The sequence below is a fragment of the Carassius auratus genome, unplaced genomic scaffold (assembly GCF_003368295.1).
Source record: "Carassius auratus strain Wakin unplaced genomic scaffold, ASM336829v1 scaf_tig00026934, whole genome shotgun sequence".
NCBI classification, from domain to species: Eukaryota; Metazoa; Chordata; class Actinopteri; order Cypriniformes; family Cyprinidae; genus Carassius; species Carassius auratus.
Window position 1 is genome coordinate 1 of NW_020525556.1, and position 18,859 is coordinate 18,859.

At 37.1% G+C, this 18,859-nt stretch overlaps 1 protein-coding gene across 1 annotated transcript in view; it reads right to left on the bottom strand.

The window, feature by feature from the left end:
• Positions 1 to 61: 61 nt before the first annotated feature.
• The window catches only part of LOC113078868 (extracellular sulfatase Sulf-2-like), a gene marked incomplete at its 3' end in the record, with an annotated part of 66,654 nt that continues 47,856 nt past the window's right edge, over positions 62 to 18,859 (bottom strand). The window contains 10 exon segments of the mRNA XM_026251175.1: positions 62 to 292; positions 2,525 to 2,657; positions 2,776 to 2,832; positions 5,524 to 5,652; positions 7,599 to 7,774; positions 8,357 to 8,452; positions 8,454 to 8,508; positions 13,643 to 13,812; positions 13,956 to 14,107; positions 16,474 to 16,713. Of these exon segments, the coding sequence (XP_026106960.1) occupies positions 62 to 292; positions 2,525 to 2,657; positions 2,776 to 2,832; positions 5,524 to 5,652; positions 7,599 to 7,774; positions 8,357 to 8,452; positions 8,454 to 8,508; positions 13,643 to 13,812; positions 13,956 to 14,107; positions 16,474 to 16,713 (1,439 nt within the window).

Below are 18,859 nucleotides of genomic sequence, written 5' to 3' on the forward strand. Positions count from 1 at the left end.
ATGATGATTTTGAGCACTTGTTGCTGTGTGAGTTTATTGCTCAGTGTCTACTCGTACTCACTCTTTTGGCAAGCAGCTTATTCTTGGAGAAGGTGCTCAGTCTGTAGCTTTTGGGTTCGCAGTTGCAGCCCTGAGGCTCAGAGTTCACGCTGACATCAGTGCTCATGCTCTGCAGATAAATCTGTGATTTAATGCTGGATACAGATGGCTTCTGCACTGCAGACAGACGGGCCATGCCTTTGCATTTAGTCAACCTCAGCTTCCCTGTGGCGTCTTCAACACACTGCCACTTCTGCCGAGACAGACAAAGAGGGACACACTGATGCACGTGTATATATATAATCGAGAATACCTAGAATATAATAGTACATGAATACATCATCGTTCAAATACATGATGCATATCAAAGTGCCATAGCATTGCCATTTGATACCATAGCATACCTTTTTTTTTTATAGAAAGCCAGCTCTCTTGAAATGACTCACTTATCTTATTTATCTTACACAAATTATCTTAATCTTAGCTCATTCCTGTGTGAATAACACACATCCACCTTGTTAAAAAGAGTCGTTAATGGGGAACATAAGTTACACAGCACTTGGAGCTGCACACGATCAGAGAGAGGAGATAAACATGCCTTTCATATTTGTCGCTTTTAGTGGCCTCGCTGTTAAATACATGGGCTTGTAAATGAAAGAAGGAACCTATAAGTGCCAATCCAGCATTCTGTAGCAGGTGCTATTTTATATCATCCTGTATTATTATTATTACTAACCAGCTGTATTATGCACAGCTCTGTGTTTGCCGTTGGATATATACAGTGCAGATTAACGGATTATATGTAATGCTGAATGTTTAATCAGATTCCAGAAATTATGTTTTAAAATACTCGTATTTTGATTACATGATTACATATTATTCCAATGGTCAAATGACATGCAGGTAAACAGGTATACTATTCATAAATTTATAAAGTGTTTTTTTTATTTTTTTGTTGTTGTAGGTAAAAATGATTTAATTGAGATTTTTACAATTTAATTAAATATTGACTTTTTATTAAACTTGTGAACCCCCATAAGTTCTTTCACAAACCCCCAGTTTGGGGAAACTGAGGCAACTGTGTTAATGCACTTTATGGTGTTAATAACAACAAATGGAATATATTTCTAAATGTAAACTATATTACTTTCTGGCTCTAATCTGTTAAATGCACCGTAAGACATGAAGATATTAAAATATTATAACATCAACATCATAATTTCCTCTAAAGTTACTTTGAAACACAATGAATTGTGAAAAGCACCAATACAGATAAATTTGAGAAATGTACTGCACCAAAATATACTGTACATTATACTGTAAAAGTATTTTGGAATCTAGAATTGCTATAAAACTAAAGCCATATATCTAAGTCACATTCCAAATTTTGAAGTTGACATCACAAAAAAAAAAAAAAAAAAAAAAAAAAAAATTTCCAGTGAGATTTTGTTTAGGCACTATACCAAAAACATCAAACACCACATCATTTATTTTTTGATGAATTTTGAATCCTGTCAAAATTCATTAATTTCTGTCATAATATTACTTCTATCACAAAAAAGTAATCTATTATGGAACCCTGAGACTGTGTTTTGTCAAGATTACAAAAAGTTTTCAAATAATATCTTATTGATAATGATCACTAAAGGTGATGGGAACAAAGGCAATAGAGTTGGTGTAATATCCCTTTAAGTAAATAAGGTGTTAAAACAATGCAGACAGCTGGTTCACACAAACAACACTTTCTCCAGGTGCAGTTTCCCCTTTTTATTGCTTTGAAATTTAGACTTTTTCTTGCTTTGCATAGGTGTGAAGGTTTGTGACGACAGACTGTTCCCTGATCAAAGGAGAAAAAGCCGATGGAGGAATAAAGCCTGACATAAAAAAAAAAATAAAGAGATGGAAAAAAGAGAAAGGGATGGAGAGAATAGATAATGCAGGAGCGGGCTGCAGGTCCCTGGAGGACTACAGTGGGCCAGTCTTGTTAGAGTGAAAATGAGAGCATGAAATTTCAGGTGTCTGATCTGACAGCTCAGAAATATCACACTGCTAAGGTGTTTTCCTGAGTGGTGGGTAAAAGTAGTTCACAGACGTCCTGGTTCTGATGGCTTTAGCTGGTGAAGACCTAGCTCATGAATATTTATTATGTTATGCACAAACGATTGAACGTGAGATTTTAGTGTTTTAAATAGTCTATGTGACATATTGAGGTCAGCAGAAGAGTTTTTGCTCATTTGCAAGTCAAAATCAAAAGGAAAACAATAACATTATGATGTGGAATGTCCAAAATCTGCTGCTTTCGGCTCTCAGGATTTTGTTGGTCGGTGAATGCATGCATCAACAAATGAATGTTAAGTCTGAAACACTGGACTTGTAATACTGTGGAAAAGTGGGTTGTGATCCTGTCTAATTTAATTTATTATGTCAGAGATTATCAGAAAAAAAAATGAAGAGGAAGGATTCTTCTGTGTGTTTGTTGCTGTACCTGACCGATCTGTTCACATGGCGTCTGGTACTCTGCGCGCTGGCACAGGTCTTTAACGCGTTGGTATTTGGGCAGGTAGTTCTCCTCTTGGGCCATATCTTTCTCATCATTCAACACTTTATGCAGCAGTTTTCTGTCAGCCAGAGAAGTAAAGCAAAACCTCATGTTATCTGAATAAATATATGCTGACCTTTCACACCGAAAACCCAGAGCTCTCGGGCTGTTTTCACATTTAATTTGCGCTGACTCACCCTCTCTCCACCAGGAACGAGTCCCGCCACACTTTTCCTTTCTTGTTGAGCTGGAACCTGCAATAAGGAGAGACGGATGGATAATGATCTACGGCTTTGTTACTGATCACCTGGAACAGCAAATTGGCCAGAAATTGGCCGTTTCTCAGTGAACTCAAATGATGACTAAATCCAACAAATTGAGACCGAGATTGAAAGAGAGTGAAAAAAGTAGTAATGCACAAAAATGACAAACAGCTTAAACGGAAATCCAGCCTGCAATTGAAAGTGTTGTTCCTCGCCTCTACTATCGCTGATGAAGAACAGGAGATGAGGAAACACAAGTGCTGTGTGCACCTCCTGACCTTCTGTACAGATATGAGCTATCGATCGGTGCTCTCACACACCTCTCTGATCTCCACAGGAGCTTCAGCCAGATTCCGGAGTGTTACGGCTGGCCTTTTCTCCTATTCAGACTCCTATTGTTAGTGGTATTTGCCAAGGCATCATCATTGCACAAACCCCAGAGCTGACGTTATGTGTACTTTGCTCCTTGTTATTTGCGTAATGGACATGAATGATACTTTAAAATTGTGTCATGAGGGTCCTCACTATGATATAATTTCCTGTTTCATGTTCTTAATGTTCTGTTATGTTGGTTCCACCACAAAGTCAGTTTATTAATAAAAGCACATTTCCACCAATGAAGTTCCCCGAGAGCCGTGGGAACGGAGCGAGGCCGGGGGAGTGAAAGCGATAATGAGCGAAACCTGCACGAGTCACCAGTCTTGAGTCCCACGGAGGAGCTCCAGAAGGATAAAAGGAGGAATGACGGCAGTGCAAGACGAGAGAGGACCAGGCCTGGGTTTTATTATGTGTTTTGGTTTTTGTTTGTGCGCGGCAGTCATCCGCGAGGAGCGCTGTTGCGTGTTTATTTTGTTATTAAAGTTGTATTTAAATGTTCGCCGGTTCCCGCTGCCTCCTTCCCGCCACCTCCTTCCCATACTACGAACTTTGTTACACACGGTAATTGCGACTTTTTACTTCTCATTCTGACTTTTTTTTTTTTTCGCAAGTGCATGTTCCAAAGTCAGAAATGTGTGATATAAACTCGCTATTCTGACTTTTTTTCGTAGAACTGCGAGATATAAATTCAATTCTGAGAAACTTTTCCCCTCAGAATTGGACTTTATAACTCTCAATTCTGAGTTTATATCTCACAATTCTGACCTTTCTCGCAATTCTGAGAAAAAAAGTCAGCATGGGAGGTAAAACATCGCAATTACCTTGTTTTATTTTTTTATTCAGTGGCAGAAACATGCTTCAATAAAAACAGTGAAGCAGTACTTTCTTTTACTTCTTACTACTTTCTTTTCTAGAATTTCAATCTCTGAATGAGCCTTTTTGATTATGATATCACTTCATCCACCTTATTTTTCAACGCAGAAGTAAGACGTTTTCTGTGAATGTGCGAGACTTACGGCTCATTAACCGCTGAAGGGAAATAACCAGAAGAATACCAAAGTGGTAAAGCTGTTTGCACTACAAACCAGTGTGTTCATAATTGAGGTAATACATTAAAATAACATGGTAAGATACACTAGTTTGCAATATCAAACACCAAAATGACCCGTTTTGTACAGTTAAAAATAGCTGGAAGTGAATGACACTGGAAGCCTTAAAAATAAGGTGGAGACCCCCCCCCCCTCCCAAAAAAAAATAAAAAAAAAAATAAAAAAAAATCTGAAATTAAAACAAGCTCATCATGAATTAAAATCATTATATGTAGTGTATTTTTAGTTAGGGGTGAGTGATATGGCAAAAATAGACCCTAGAAACTGTTAGAGGTGCTCTTAAAACCAAAAACACGTGGAAACTGATGAAATCTATATTATATCTAATGAGTGTCTATCTGAGTGCAAGCCCTCGTTCTCACTGTCACTCATCTTTCCTGAAAGCCCCTCTTTCTCTCTGCATTTCTTATTTCCTGCCCCCCCCCCCCCCTCCTGCTGAGGTACGCATCTCTTCCTCTCATCTGAAATAAAAGAGGTACGCTGGCTAGAGGAAGAGTGCAGAGATGAGATTTCAGCAGGTGTCGCGGTGATGAGGGGTTGTGCCAGTAGGATGCCTGGCAGACCGCCATCTGCTGCCACTCACTGACAACGAAGCGAGGCGAGGTGTTGTTCCTAAAACCTCTGATAGCTTTAGGATTAAACTAAATGTAGAGTGTCGCTATCCTCAGGGAACTCCGCATTACCAGCTGATCAAGTAATATAGAGAAGTAGCTAGTGCTGTTGATTCCTAAAAAGATAACACTGAGGAGCAATATTAATATTAAATATCAAACATGTTGAATATTTACGATTCACGATCGGGACGGCTCCAACGTTCTTCCGATCAGGTTCAGACACTCTTAACACACCTCACACCAAGGGAAAATTTGATAAAATAATCTGTAGAACCATCAAGATAATCGGGACATAGTTGGATCGACGGAAATGGGGAAATCAGCCCAAAATCATCCCTATTTTTCTTTTGGTGTGTACCCAGCATTAGTGAAATCACCCCTTGATATACCAAACTTTCTTCATATCTCCAAGCTTGTGGACAGTTCATTAGTTTTTCAATACCTCCATTTTCTTCAAACTATACCAATTGAGTTGAATTATTTTGTTTTGCTGATGAAACCAAGGAAGCGCTTGGCTCTCAGCTTCTGAAATACTCAAAAAAATAAATAAATAAAAGGCACACTTCAGGAGGCACCCTCACCGGTTCATCATGCGGTCCGTGTCCAGGAGCTTGAGGATGGACTTGCCGTCCATGTCTGGGGGAACGTCCATCCCTGCGATGTCCAGGATGGTGGGGGCCAAGTCTATGTTCAACACGATGTGGGCGTTGCTATGGAAACAGAAGAGGGGGTCGCCATTTGATATAATGGTCATAAACCAGACGAGCAGTACATAAACAATGACAGATAACAGAGACGGTGAGACAAACAGAGAAATCTAGGACTTGCTCAAAAAGTTGTACTACACTGAATATCCTACTGTGCATACTGTTCACGATTAGTATGTAAAACAGTATGCTTTATGCAACTATATACTTTGTGTCTTTGAAAAGTCATCATCCACGGATGTGGTGCACAATGATACAGTAGGTGGGTCATTTTCCTAATTTCTGCAACATCACTCAAGATGGTTGTATACCCAGTGAAGTATTAGGCATTCAGATGCACACTGTCCATGAGCAAAGATGGCAGCATGCAGGTCACATACTTTCAAGGCTACACGTGCCCCCTGAGCAACTGCCATTGAGATAAATGTGAAGCGTCTGACTCCAAGCGAGGCTCCCCATTGTCCAAAACAATATTCAACCGTCCCCAAAAGATATTTTTGGGGACTTTATTACTGCTGTAATGACAATGCTGATTCTTTTCAAACATTTTTAACAATTTATTGAATTGTCAATTATTAAAACAAGCTAATAATAATAATAATAATAATAATAATAATAATAATAATAATAATAATACATATATTTTATTATAATAGAGTAGAAAAAAATAAAACAATTAGAAATAGATATAATAGATAAAAACTATTTTATATAATGTTTTTCTTAAATTTTGATGCATTTTTATTTGTATTTATTTTTATATATTATTATTATTATTATTATTATTAGTTTCTCTTTTTATACTTTTATTCGTAAAGTGCTTTGAGATGCTCATCATCATCTTGCGGCTCTATTGTATTTATTCTATTATTTGAAATAGGGGGTGGTGTTGGCGCAGTGGATAAAACACATGCCATTGGTGTGAGAGACCCGGGTTCGAGTCCACTGTGAGACACCAATGTGTCCCTGAGCAAGACACTTAACCCCTAGTTGCTCCAGAGGCGTGTGACCTTTGATATATATAGCAATTGTAAGTCGCTTTGGATAAAAGCGTCAGCTAAATGAATAAATGTAATGAAACATTCACTTTCTGACGCTGAAGAGCACATCAAACCCCTAATGTGGCTGTTCATTTTGATTAAAAAAATGACTCAGAAACTGACGTCAGTTTCAACTGGCTGTTTCAAATCCTCAGTGGAGATTAATCCAATCACATCGGCTCAGTCTTCAAAAAGTAAAGGCTCCTCTCGCTCTGATTTTATTGCCTAAAGGCTCATCTGATGTTGAACTGGCCCCAGCTGTGCCTTTCTCACCCTGAGACTCTTGCCAAACACTTTATCCTCTTTTCTGTGGCTTTCTTGCACGGTAAAAAGTCTTGCGGTCTTCACATGAGTGGACTTTACTGCTGTTAATCAGCTTTTCTGAGAAAGAGAGAAGCCAGACCACACAGCAGACTAGTGAGTAATGATATAAAATACTGATGAGAGAAAGAGAGAGCGAGTTTTCTACATTTAAACAGAGCTCTGGTCTGGTGCTCCCGTGGGGATGCAGGTTCAAATATGGCCTGCAACATGATCTCATTCCCTCTCTCATTATACAGCAGGACATTGGAAAGTCATTAAAACCCCATAAATCAACATCAGACCTCATTAAAGAGTAACTCGGGCCTCTGTACCAAAACACAAATTACTATAGACATAAATCAATTCTGCATTGCATTACAATTCTATTACATTATATACATTTCTTGTATTTATATAAATAAATATATGGATACATATATGTACATTGATTTATTGTGGTACTATCATCTAAAACCACTATGTTTTTTGTGATGGTTGTCTTTGTCTTGTCTACTGGATGCCGTCATCGGACACACACACACACACACACACACACACACACACACACACACACACACACACACAGACACAAGTGAGAGCACTCACATGCCCCCTGCCTCCACATTTGGGCCACGGATGTAAAAGGGAACTCTGATGTCAAACTCGTAGGGCATGGATTTCCCCTTGACCAGTCCGAACTGACCGATGTGATACCCGTGGTCAGCTGTGTAGATCACGTATGTGTTGTCCAGCTCCCCAGTGTCAACCAACATGTTGTATATCTACATTCAGAAAGAAGAGACATTACAATGATTGAATAAATGATAAGGTACAACAGCTTCTTTTGTGGTTGCAGAAAAGACAAAAGCGTGTTAAAGTAACTGTTAAAGTAACTGTTAAAGTAACTGTTAAAGTACGGTAAAGTACAATGCGAATACAATGGTATACAAAAGTTATAATTATTTATCACCATGGTATATCTGGAGTAAATGTGGAAATGTTGACAACTGGGGAAATAATTCATACAGATAAATAATTTGCTCCATATTAATAGTGAAGTAGTTGTTAAATTTAGTTTTGGGGTGGGATTAGGGGATCTAAAATATGGTCATGCAAAATAAGGCATTAATATGTGCTTTATAAGTACTAATAAACAGCCAATATGTGTTTCTTATTATGCATGCTAGTTAATAGTGAGAATTGGTCCTTAAAATAAAGGGTTGCCATGTTTTCTTACAAATTCAAAAGGATTCAAGAAAGGTTAAGAACAGTTTCTAAATATTCTACTTTTATATTTAGATAAAAATGTATTATAGTTATGCACACTTCGTGTAGTTTGTGTAACGTGTGTGTAACTGATGTACCTTCTCCACACTGTCATCCACGGACAGCAGCGTCTGCAGTCTCTTGCGCTGCAGCATGTTGGTGAACTCCATGTGAATGGGCTTCATGGGGCCGGTTGTAACGCATAATCCAGTGTTTGTCTGGATTAGGGGCGTAGTTATAACTGGGCGTTCTGAATAGAGAAGAGAAGAGTGGCAGTTAGTGGACGCGCTGAAGCACGGCCGAGGGAAATCGAGAGAGTTTTCAGAGCATCTCGAGACACTTTGTCGACTCTGTTCTGGTGATGTTGGAGGAAAGCAAGAATACAGATTTTGACAGCTGGGATGTGTCTACGTGAATGTGTGAAAGTGCGTCTGTGTGTGTTTGTATGGTCAGAATTACAAATGACAGCAATCGACTGAGCTCTCTCTCCTTGAAAATGACACATTGCAATTTTACAGTCTTATGGTTTCTCAGGCGCTGACTGACAGACTGACATTCTGTGAATGTGATGGCTGTTCAACCATTATTGAGGGATAGAAAGATAGAGAAGAGTTTGTAGCTCCTCCTCTTCACTCCTGTGACAGGTGTGAGAGGCCTATTAGAAACAAACAGCACTTACACTCCATACCTTTATAGTTGTGAGCCCCTGGCTCTATTGTTTACAGCCATTATTTAAAGTCTACAGACAAATCAATGCGAGCATCATCACGCCGCTCTGCTCGCTGCCTGGCCTTGTTTTGAGGGTGCCGTATATTCAAAATGATAACAACTTAGTGACAACAAGGGACGATGTAGCTCTCTCTGTCTCTCATTAGTGTATCTATTTCTGTCTGTACTGGGACTTGAAAGAAATATGTACTGCTGGTCCTTTGTCACTTGTTTCTATTTCTTTCTGTCTAGACAGTAGCTCTGATTCAAAACTGAGTGTGCGGTCAACCCACTGTAGACACATAATAACATGTGACATACTTTAATTAATATTTCCCTACTGCTGTACCAGAATTTAAGCAGCGGTGGGGATTGTTTTTTCATCTATTATTTAAAAGAATTTACAAAAAATAATAATTCTGATTTGTTTAATGATTCACTCATCAACATTTTCTGCACATTATATTAACATGTAGTTAAACAGGGTCTAAAATGTTTCAAGCTTCCAGAGGTAGTTTCTGCATTTTACAAAAACACACGTATTACAGTCAAAATTGCATCTGCTTTCTTTATCCTTTGTATTAGTTCCTTTCCGGATTGCCTGAGTACACTCATTCAAGATGAGTAAAATGTATAGTTGATAAATATTTTATTCAATACAGTAGGGCTGTGCAAAAAATCAAATGCGATTTTCATGCACATCTCATCAGTAAAAACGCTCCTTTAATTGGAAGTATTATCTCCAGCACGTGTGTTCAGATCAGGGTTGCCAGTTTTTCACAACAAATCCTGCCCTGTTGCTTCTCAAAACTAGTCCAAAACTAATCGCGATTCCAGGAGGTTCCCAGATAAAAAAAAATGCTTCCCAGGGTTAACATATACGTTTTGTTTTTTGGCATGGTTGTCTTGGTAAAATTCGCATTTTAGGGGCTATATATCACGTTATTGGTATTGGGGTTGCTTCAAACCGCAGACATGAAAAACAACCGCAGACTTGGCAACACTGGTTCAGGTGGAGCGGCAGTTGCTACACAGAGCCGTAGACTACCGACAACTAACACAAAATCGCTTTCAAAATCGACAAATAATCGCCACCGATTTTAAAATCGATTTTGTGTAGATTGTCAGTGAATTACGGCTCGGTGTAGTAAATGCCAACCAATGTTGCCAAGTCTGTGGCTGTTTTTCATGTCCGCGTGTGGAAGCGACCCCAATAGAAATAACGTGATATTTAGCCCCTAAAATGCGAGCTTTACCAAGGCAACCATGCCATAAAACTTAAATTTTAACCCCGGAAAGCAATTTTTTATCGGGGAACCTCCTGGAAATGCGATTGGGCTAGTTTTGGACTAGTTTTGAGAAGCAACTGAGCAGGATTTGTTGTGAAAACCTGGCAACCATGATCTGAACGCACGTGCTGGGAGATATACTTCTAATTACAGGAGCGTCTTTGCTGATGAGATGTGCATGAAAATCACATTTGATTTTTGGCACAGCCCTACAATACAGAAAGGTTTAAAAATATAGTTTTATCACAAAACACTATTCTGTGCAATGTTTAATTGATCTGTATTTTTAAGTAAAGACTATAAAGGCATTAGCTTAACAACACACTAACATCAAACTTTATTCTTAAATTTACTCTCTCTTTCTCTCTGGTTTCATCTTCTTTATTGGTGTACATATAATCCTTTTAATCTTCTCAAAACGCTCTTTCTCCCTCTCTTGTTGTTTTCTGATCATATTTTCATTATTCTCTCCATCAGAGGAATGATGGAGATGAAACAGGTGCAGAGGGATCACGTGGCGATGAGAACAAGGGGATTTTCCCGACGAATAATACAAGCTCTCAGACTCTCTGTGAGGATTTGGACAATATCTCTGCAGTGGCCTTGTGGCAGTCTGGGGGCAACGAGGGGTTAATCACATACAGCACTGTACGAGGGCAAGGAGCAGAGAAGTACAGGACTAGCAGGAGGCCATTATGAATGGAGGCGGGTGGTTTGCAGCAGACTGAACGAGAGATTGAGGTTGGTCTCGGGAGTTTTTCATGGGACGTTAAGAGAGGATAGAGGAATTGTAGAGCATTCTCCCAAGACAGCAGGAGAATGATAAATGCATATTAATTTCTATGGCTATAAGGGTGAAAAAAGTGACATATTTCATTGCAATATAAACGCAGTGAGAAGGGTGGCGATGTTATAGAGGTGTATGGGAATCATAAAACAAGTTTTATGAAGAGTTTGTGTTGCAAAAGAGACGGGACAGGCAAAACAGCAGCAAGGCTGTTTGTTTCTTATTGGTAAAAAAAGTGTGATGATATCAGATAAATAATAAAAACTAAAAGTTAAAGTTCCAGACACTCTGACTTGAGCACTTTCTTTGAAAGGAAGATGTTTATGTGAGTCATAAAGTGGGTAGGTTTGCACCTCCTGGTTTATATCTACTCTAATGGACAATCAAACGCCTGTTAAACTACAACAGAAAGCTTACGAAGCACACACACATGCACCCACCCACACACACACACACACACACACACAAACAATAGCTTTTAATAGTTTTAATAGCTTCCCATTTACCAATCAAAAAATGTATATCTATTCATCTATTTTTGGATTTCTCCCTCATTGGACAGCCTGAGAAAGCGAATGCGCATGTTTGTGAACATTCTGTCCCTTTAACGTCTGATTTCATTCCTGACTAAATTTTTTATGATTTTATGCTTAGACACCAGTGTCCTGAAAGAAAATCGAATCTGAGAGAGAGAGAGACACAGACAGAGAGAGAATTAGAGACATTAGAGGCTTTTGTTTGCTCATTTGTGGTGTGTTAACTAGATAATATGTCTATGTGTGTGTGCTTTTGGATGTATCTGGGGCATGAAATCCGTTCTATACAAGTACATACAAGTAAATCTTCAAGCTTATTTTTTTTACTTGTTGTTCTATATGTATAAAATATATCAGTCTGTAATTTATAGTGCATTGCAAGTATGTGAGCAGTTGGTAACACTTTATAATAACTGCACACTATTAATCATTAATTAAGCATTAGTAAACAGATAATTCATAATTTATAAAGCATTACTAGACATTAATAAGCAGTCTATAAATACAGATATAAATGCTTTATTCTGTATTTATTCATACTTTATTCATGATCAATTTATCATTTCTCAATGAAGTATTGCATTATTTACAAACCAGTTATTTAGGAGTTGCCAGTGATTCATAAGATCACAAGAAATGTAATAAATTCAGGTAGTTATAAAGCATTTAGTAGTGGTCAGTTATCTATTTATGTAAGCTCATCTAAAGTGAAGACTAGTTATGCTTTGTAAAGCATAAAGGATTTTTAAAGGCTCAGTTATCTTCTAAACGAAAAACGGAAACAAACACAACACAGTGATACAGAACATAGAAATATTAACAACCTTTAAATCTCATTTGTAAAAGCTTTATAAGGCATAAATAGTCCTCACTTTAGATGAGCTCAAAAAATAACTAACAACTACATGTAGATCTACCTGAATTAACCTTGAATTACACTTGAAAAACATGTTAATAAACCATTTATTAACACTAAGGAACTATTACTGTATATCTAAATAATAAGATGTATGAATGCACATTTAAATATTTTATCAATAATTTACTTACAATTTCTAAGTGATCTTATGAACCACTGACAACTCCTTAATAACTGATTTATAAATAATGCTATACTTAATTTAGAAATGCTAAATTGATCATTAATAAAGTATGAAAAACAATTATTAAATACATTATAGATATGCTTTTAAAACAGGTATAAAGCATTTATATCTGTATTTATAAACTGCTTATAAATTTCTATTAATGCTTTATAAATGATGAATTAACTGTTTCCTAATGCTTAACTAATGATTAATAGTGTGCAGTTATTATAAAGTGTTACCGAAAAGGGTAAATCTTTCTGAATTCTTTTTTTTACAAGTTTACAAATTTATTTGAACAAACGTAAATGATATACATTTCATTTATGTTTAATATTTAACTTATTCTTTAAGAAGATTTTTATGAATCGGGGATTTCCTGTATCCAAAGCCTGAATTTATGAGGTTGCCGGGTACAAAATTAGGCATGCACTATAAAATTAGATTTTGAGATTACAGAGAGGGGGAGTGGGGTCCTAGAGATTTAACAAATCCAGCTACCTAAAAACAACTACATCACATGTTGACAGGATTTATCCGAGACTAGGTGAGTGTGTACAAGTATGCTTTTCATCATCACGTATGTATTTGGCATGCGTGTAAAGAATTGCAGTGTCTCTCAGACAGGAGGATAACAGACCCTGGGAAAAGTATAGACAGAGTCAGAAGGATTGAGAATGAGATGAATGAAGGGAGAGAAAGAGACACTGGTCCCAGCTAGTGGCCAATCAGCAAAAAAGCAGGAAAAACTGGCAGATAAAAACAAGTGTGTGTGTGTCTGTGGGTACGTTAGTTTGAGCTGAAGAGGACTGTTTCCATTATAACAACTCTACTGAGTGGCATTTGAGTGACATGAGTTTTTACAAAGATTGGTGGAGTACATGCAGCTTCAGCGACGTTTCCATTAAGGCGAAAAAGAGAAAAAGCCAATACCAATACACTCTTAATTAAATGTCATGCAATGGAGGTTTGGTCTCACATGTGCTGTGAAGCGTTGGGGAAGGCAGTAGTGTACTGAGGGGCCGAGTCCTCCGGGCCATGAGGGGCAGCGTGACTGATCACCATCATGATGGGTCGGTGAGGGTAGGTCTTCTTTGACATGCGGAAGTAACTGATGCTGTCATTGGTAATGAGATCTGTCAGGTAGTCCTACAGGAGGTACAGAGATCTGATCATCAATCTACTCATTTAATACTTCAGTCTCAGTTAATCAAAAGCTTAACATGCACACACATATAACCCCCTCATAAGCAAACTTTTCTGTTGTCAGAGAGCTATAGGAAAAGACAGACCTTTGAGTATTCAGATCCGTGTTTCTCTCGGACGCCGTTCCTGCACAGAGTGTAGTTGTAGAAGCGGGAATTCTTCACCATGGCGACCCACTCCCTCCAGCCCGGAGGAATGTAAGTACCGTTATACTCATTCAGATACTTCCCAAAGAATGCTGGGAAAACACAAACACAAGAAAGCATGGTTATCATAAAGGAAAATAGTGTAGAAGTGAGCAAAGTGGAGTACAGGAACGTGTAATAAAACAGAGCAGAGCAGAACAGAATAGAGTAGAGGATGGTAGAACTGAAAGTAGAGAAAAATAGAGTCAAATAGAGCAGCGTTGAGTACATTAGAGTAGAACAGAGCAGAGTGCAGACAAGCAGAGGATGATACAGCAGAGACATTAGAGAAGAGAAAAGTAGAATAAAGTTGAGTATATTACAACACAATAGAGTTGAGCTGAGTAAAACAGAATTAAGTAAAATAGAATGGTACAAAAGAATAGAAGAGTAGAAAAGTGTATCCTACAGTTGAGTAGAGTAGAACAGAATAGATTAGAATAGTTTTTACACAAACATAGAGTAGTTCAATAGAGTAAAGTGCTACAGAATAGATCAAAGCAGTGTATAATAGAGTAGAATAGTATATGATAAAGTTGAGTAGAATAGAACAAAGTAGAGTATAGCACAGTACGGGTCTTAAGTATTGCAGAGTAGTACAGACTAAAACAGAATTAAAACAGTGATATGGTAGAGTAAAACATAAGAGTAGAAAAGCCCACAGTACAGTTGAGCTGTACTGTAGAAATATTGACTACAACAGTGCAGAAAAAAATAGAGTTAAGAAGATGTGTTGTAGAATAGAATAAAGTAGAACAGTTCAATAGAGTAGAGAGTAAAGCAGTATAATATGATAGAGTAAAGGTACACAGTATATAGAGTTGAGTAGAGTATAGTAAAACAGTGTAAAGTAGTTGTAGGTTATGGCAGAGTATAGATGAAGGAATATTTGTGTTGGAAGTGTTACATTAGTGAGGATGTTGGTCAGAACCGGTCTCTCTCATAGAGGAAGTGTGCTCTAATGGATTACTGTTACCACTAAAAGCCTGACTCACTGCCAGGTGTGTGTGTGTGTGTGTGTGTTAACAGCATTAACAGCTGGTCATGCTATGTTTACATGCACATAGTAGTTTTGCCTGATATGTATGCCACAAACAAAAAAACATCACAAAATTCACAAAACCATCCATTACAGCCCGAAGGTTGGAGATAGATCATGTCAATATTCATGTCTGTGAGAGTGTATTTGACTGTGTGTGTGACCTGGGGAGGGTGGCTGCCACACTGAATCTCTGGTGAGAGTGTGTGAAAAACCCAAAAGACACAAATGAAGAAACAGTTGACAAATGAATGAGAACTCAATCTATTAAATGATAAGCATGATCTTAGAGCCACTGATGCTACACTCTGCCATTCCCCTCTACTTTAGTCAAGTCTACTCAACTCTATTTTAGTTGGGTCTGTGCTAATCAAATTTTCTCAATTCTATATTACTATATTCTGCTCTATTTATAGTAAAACTATTTTGATTTATTCTACTTTACATTTTTATACTCTGGGCTAGTACACATCTTAAGGCTATTCTACTTTACTTTAGTACAATCAACTCAACTCTATTCTACTCTAGTGTATGCTACTCTTCTTTAATCTAGTATTCATTATTCTATTGATCTCTATGCTAGTCTCTTTTACTTTAGTCTATTCTGCTCAACTCTGTTCTACTCTAAATCAGTGTACGTTGCTCTATTTTTTCTGTTCTACATTATTATTCAATTTATCTTTCGGCTCCTCTGTTTTACTTTATTCTAACCCAATCAACTCTCTTCTACTCTACTTCAGTATATGCTGCTAATCTACTCCAATCTAGTCTACATAATTCTACTTACTGTACCTCAAGACTATTCAGCTTTATTTTAGTATAGTCCACTCAACTCAATTTGATTCTACTCTAGTCTAGTCCTCTCTGCTTAAATAAATTTTTCTCAAGTCAATGATACTCTATTCTACTCTGTTTTAGTATAAACTACTTTAATATATTCTACATTATACTCTTGTCCATACATCTAAAGGTTATTATCTTTACTTTAGTATAATACACTTAACTCATATTGTACTTCAGGAGATAAAACTTTACTTCATTTTATAGAATTCTACTAATTTCTAAGCTATTTTCCTATACTTTAGTCTACTCTTCCTCAGTCTATATTACTCTAGTAATATTCTACTTATCTCTGGGCTATTTTCCTTTAGTCCACTCAACTTTACTGTACATTCAATTCTACTTCTACTTTAATCTACTTTTAGTCTAGTCATCTCTATGTTATTCTAGTACACTTCGTTCTACTCTGCTCTAGTTTTCTACTCTTATTGCTCTTCTACACTACACTACAGTATTCCACTATACTTTACTCTATATCATGCAACAATAACTCAGCAGTTTATCAAAGTAATCCTTCCAGTGTGTGTTTGTGTTCTCCACCTGTCCTGTAGCCAGTGCTGTTGAGGTAAACTCCAAAGGTGCGCGGCTCATGTTGGGCCTGCCAGGAGGGCGAAGAGCAGTTCTCGTTGTTGGTGTAGGTGTTGTGGTTGTGGGCGTACTTCCCGGTCAGCATGGAGGAGCGTGACGGACAGCACATGGGTGTGGTGACAAACGCGTTGGAGAAGTGCGTTCCACCCTGTTCCATGATCCGCCGGGTCTTATTCATGACCTGCATGGAGCCTGGATGAGAGAGAGAGAGAGTGAGAGAAGATCTATCATATATCACTGAAGGTGAAATAAAGTCTGTTCTACCGATTGCTCTACTTCAAATAGAACTGGATACTTCATTTTCTCAAAGCACAATTCTTTCATTTATTATCTGTTTGTAACATCCCAGCCTTAAAGAGGAAATGGATTGGTTGTTTGCAGCCTGGGAATTCATGTGACACCAGCGGTGTGTGTGTGTGTGTGCATATATGTAGATATATGATACAGGCTTTATATTCACAAGTCACACTCTATTTATTAAAAGTCTCAATTACAGCATATAGTTTTCAAAACCCCATTGTTTTAGCTTCTCCTCAGCATTTCTTCGACCTTGCCTTGCTCAAATAAACAAACACACGTTTATTTAACTGTAAATTAGGACAAACCATGAACTTCAATTGTTTTTACACTACCATTCAAAGGTTTGGGTCAGGAAGATTTATTGATTTATTTATTGTATATAGCAAGGATGCATTAATTCAGTAGTGTACAGAAATTCAAATAGAAAACAGTTCTTTTAAATTAAAATTATATTTAATAATATTACCGTTTCCACCAAAAAATTAAGCAGAACTATATATAGCCTATCTATCTATCTATCTATCTATCTATCTATCTATCTATCTATCTATCTATCTATCTATCTATCTATCTATCTATCTATCTATCTATCTATCTATCTATATATATATCTATCTATATATCTATATCTATATAGATATATAGATAATTAGAAATGTTTCTTGAGCAGAGCATCAGCATATAAGAATGGTTTCTGAAGGATCATATGAGACTGAAGGAATAAAATACTGTTTTTACTGCATTTTTGATCAAATTAACGCAGCCTTGGTAATAAGAAGAGACTTTAATGCACATTCATTCTTATTTATGAATCATTGATTAAAATGACAACATTTATAAATAATTTCTGGGAACAAACTATAGCAACTGTAAGTGAACCCATGCAACCCACAGCCTGATTTGCTTAATTGACATGATTGGAAAAAGGAAGTCTAGTTCAGTTTGGCCTTTCAGACAGGATCATCACATCTCTACAGACTCCTGAAGAAAGGTCAGCACATACAAACACATTACACACAAAGGTCAGCATGGATGGACAGCTGATATATAATAATATAAACGAGCTCTCTCACACACAAACACATTCAACAGAAGCAAATGCTCTTTCAGCATTAGTTGCATCTAATCCTTTTAGACTGAGAGATCTTGCTTTGTAAAACCATTAGAGATTCTGAAGAACCGATATGTTTTAGGAGCGAAAGTACATGTGACTGTGAAGTTTTTTTTTTTTTTTCTCAAACAGTTAGGTCAGGTCACACTGGTTAAAATACACCAAATTAAATACCTTAAGGAACAGAAATCCACTTCAGTTAATTTTTTAAAGGTTTTTGAAAGAAGTATTTTATGCTCACATAGGCTGCGTTTATTTGATTAAAAAATACAGAAATAATGTAAAATATTATTATAATTTAAACAGTTTTCTGTATAAAGATTCTATTTTAAAATGTAATTTATTCCTGTGATGCAAAGCTGTATTTTCAGCATCATTCCTCCAGTCTTCAGCGTCACATGATACTTCAGAAATGCTTATATGCTGATTTGCTGCTCAAGAAACCTTTCTTATTTTTAATAAAATTCAAAAGAATATAATTTATTTGAAAGCATTAACTTGTAACATTATGAATGTATTTACTGTCACTTCAATGTGATGCATCCTTGCTTTAAAAAAAAATCTATATCTTAATGGGTCTCATTCATGAAACATTCGTAAATATGCAAGTGAATATCTGAGTGATTTGCGCGCAAAGAGAACTTCCCGAAAACTCTTCTCCTGATTCACAAAAACTTCGTAAACGTCAGATGTGATAGTGAAATGTGTGTGTGTGTGTGTGTGTTAATGAATTCCAATCAGTCGTAAATGGGACGCGCGTGCACGCTCACTCTCAATTACCATAAATCCCGCCTATTAAATCCGACTGACAACTATATGTGAGCATCATATTATGATACCAAACGAAGGATTTCAACATGTCTTCTCAAAAGCGACTGAAAAAGAAACATTTGTCAGCTGCAGAAATTGAAGTTTTATTATCAGAAG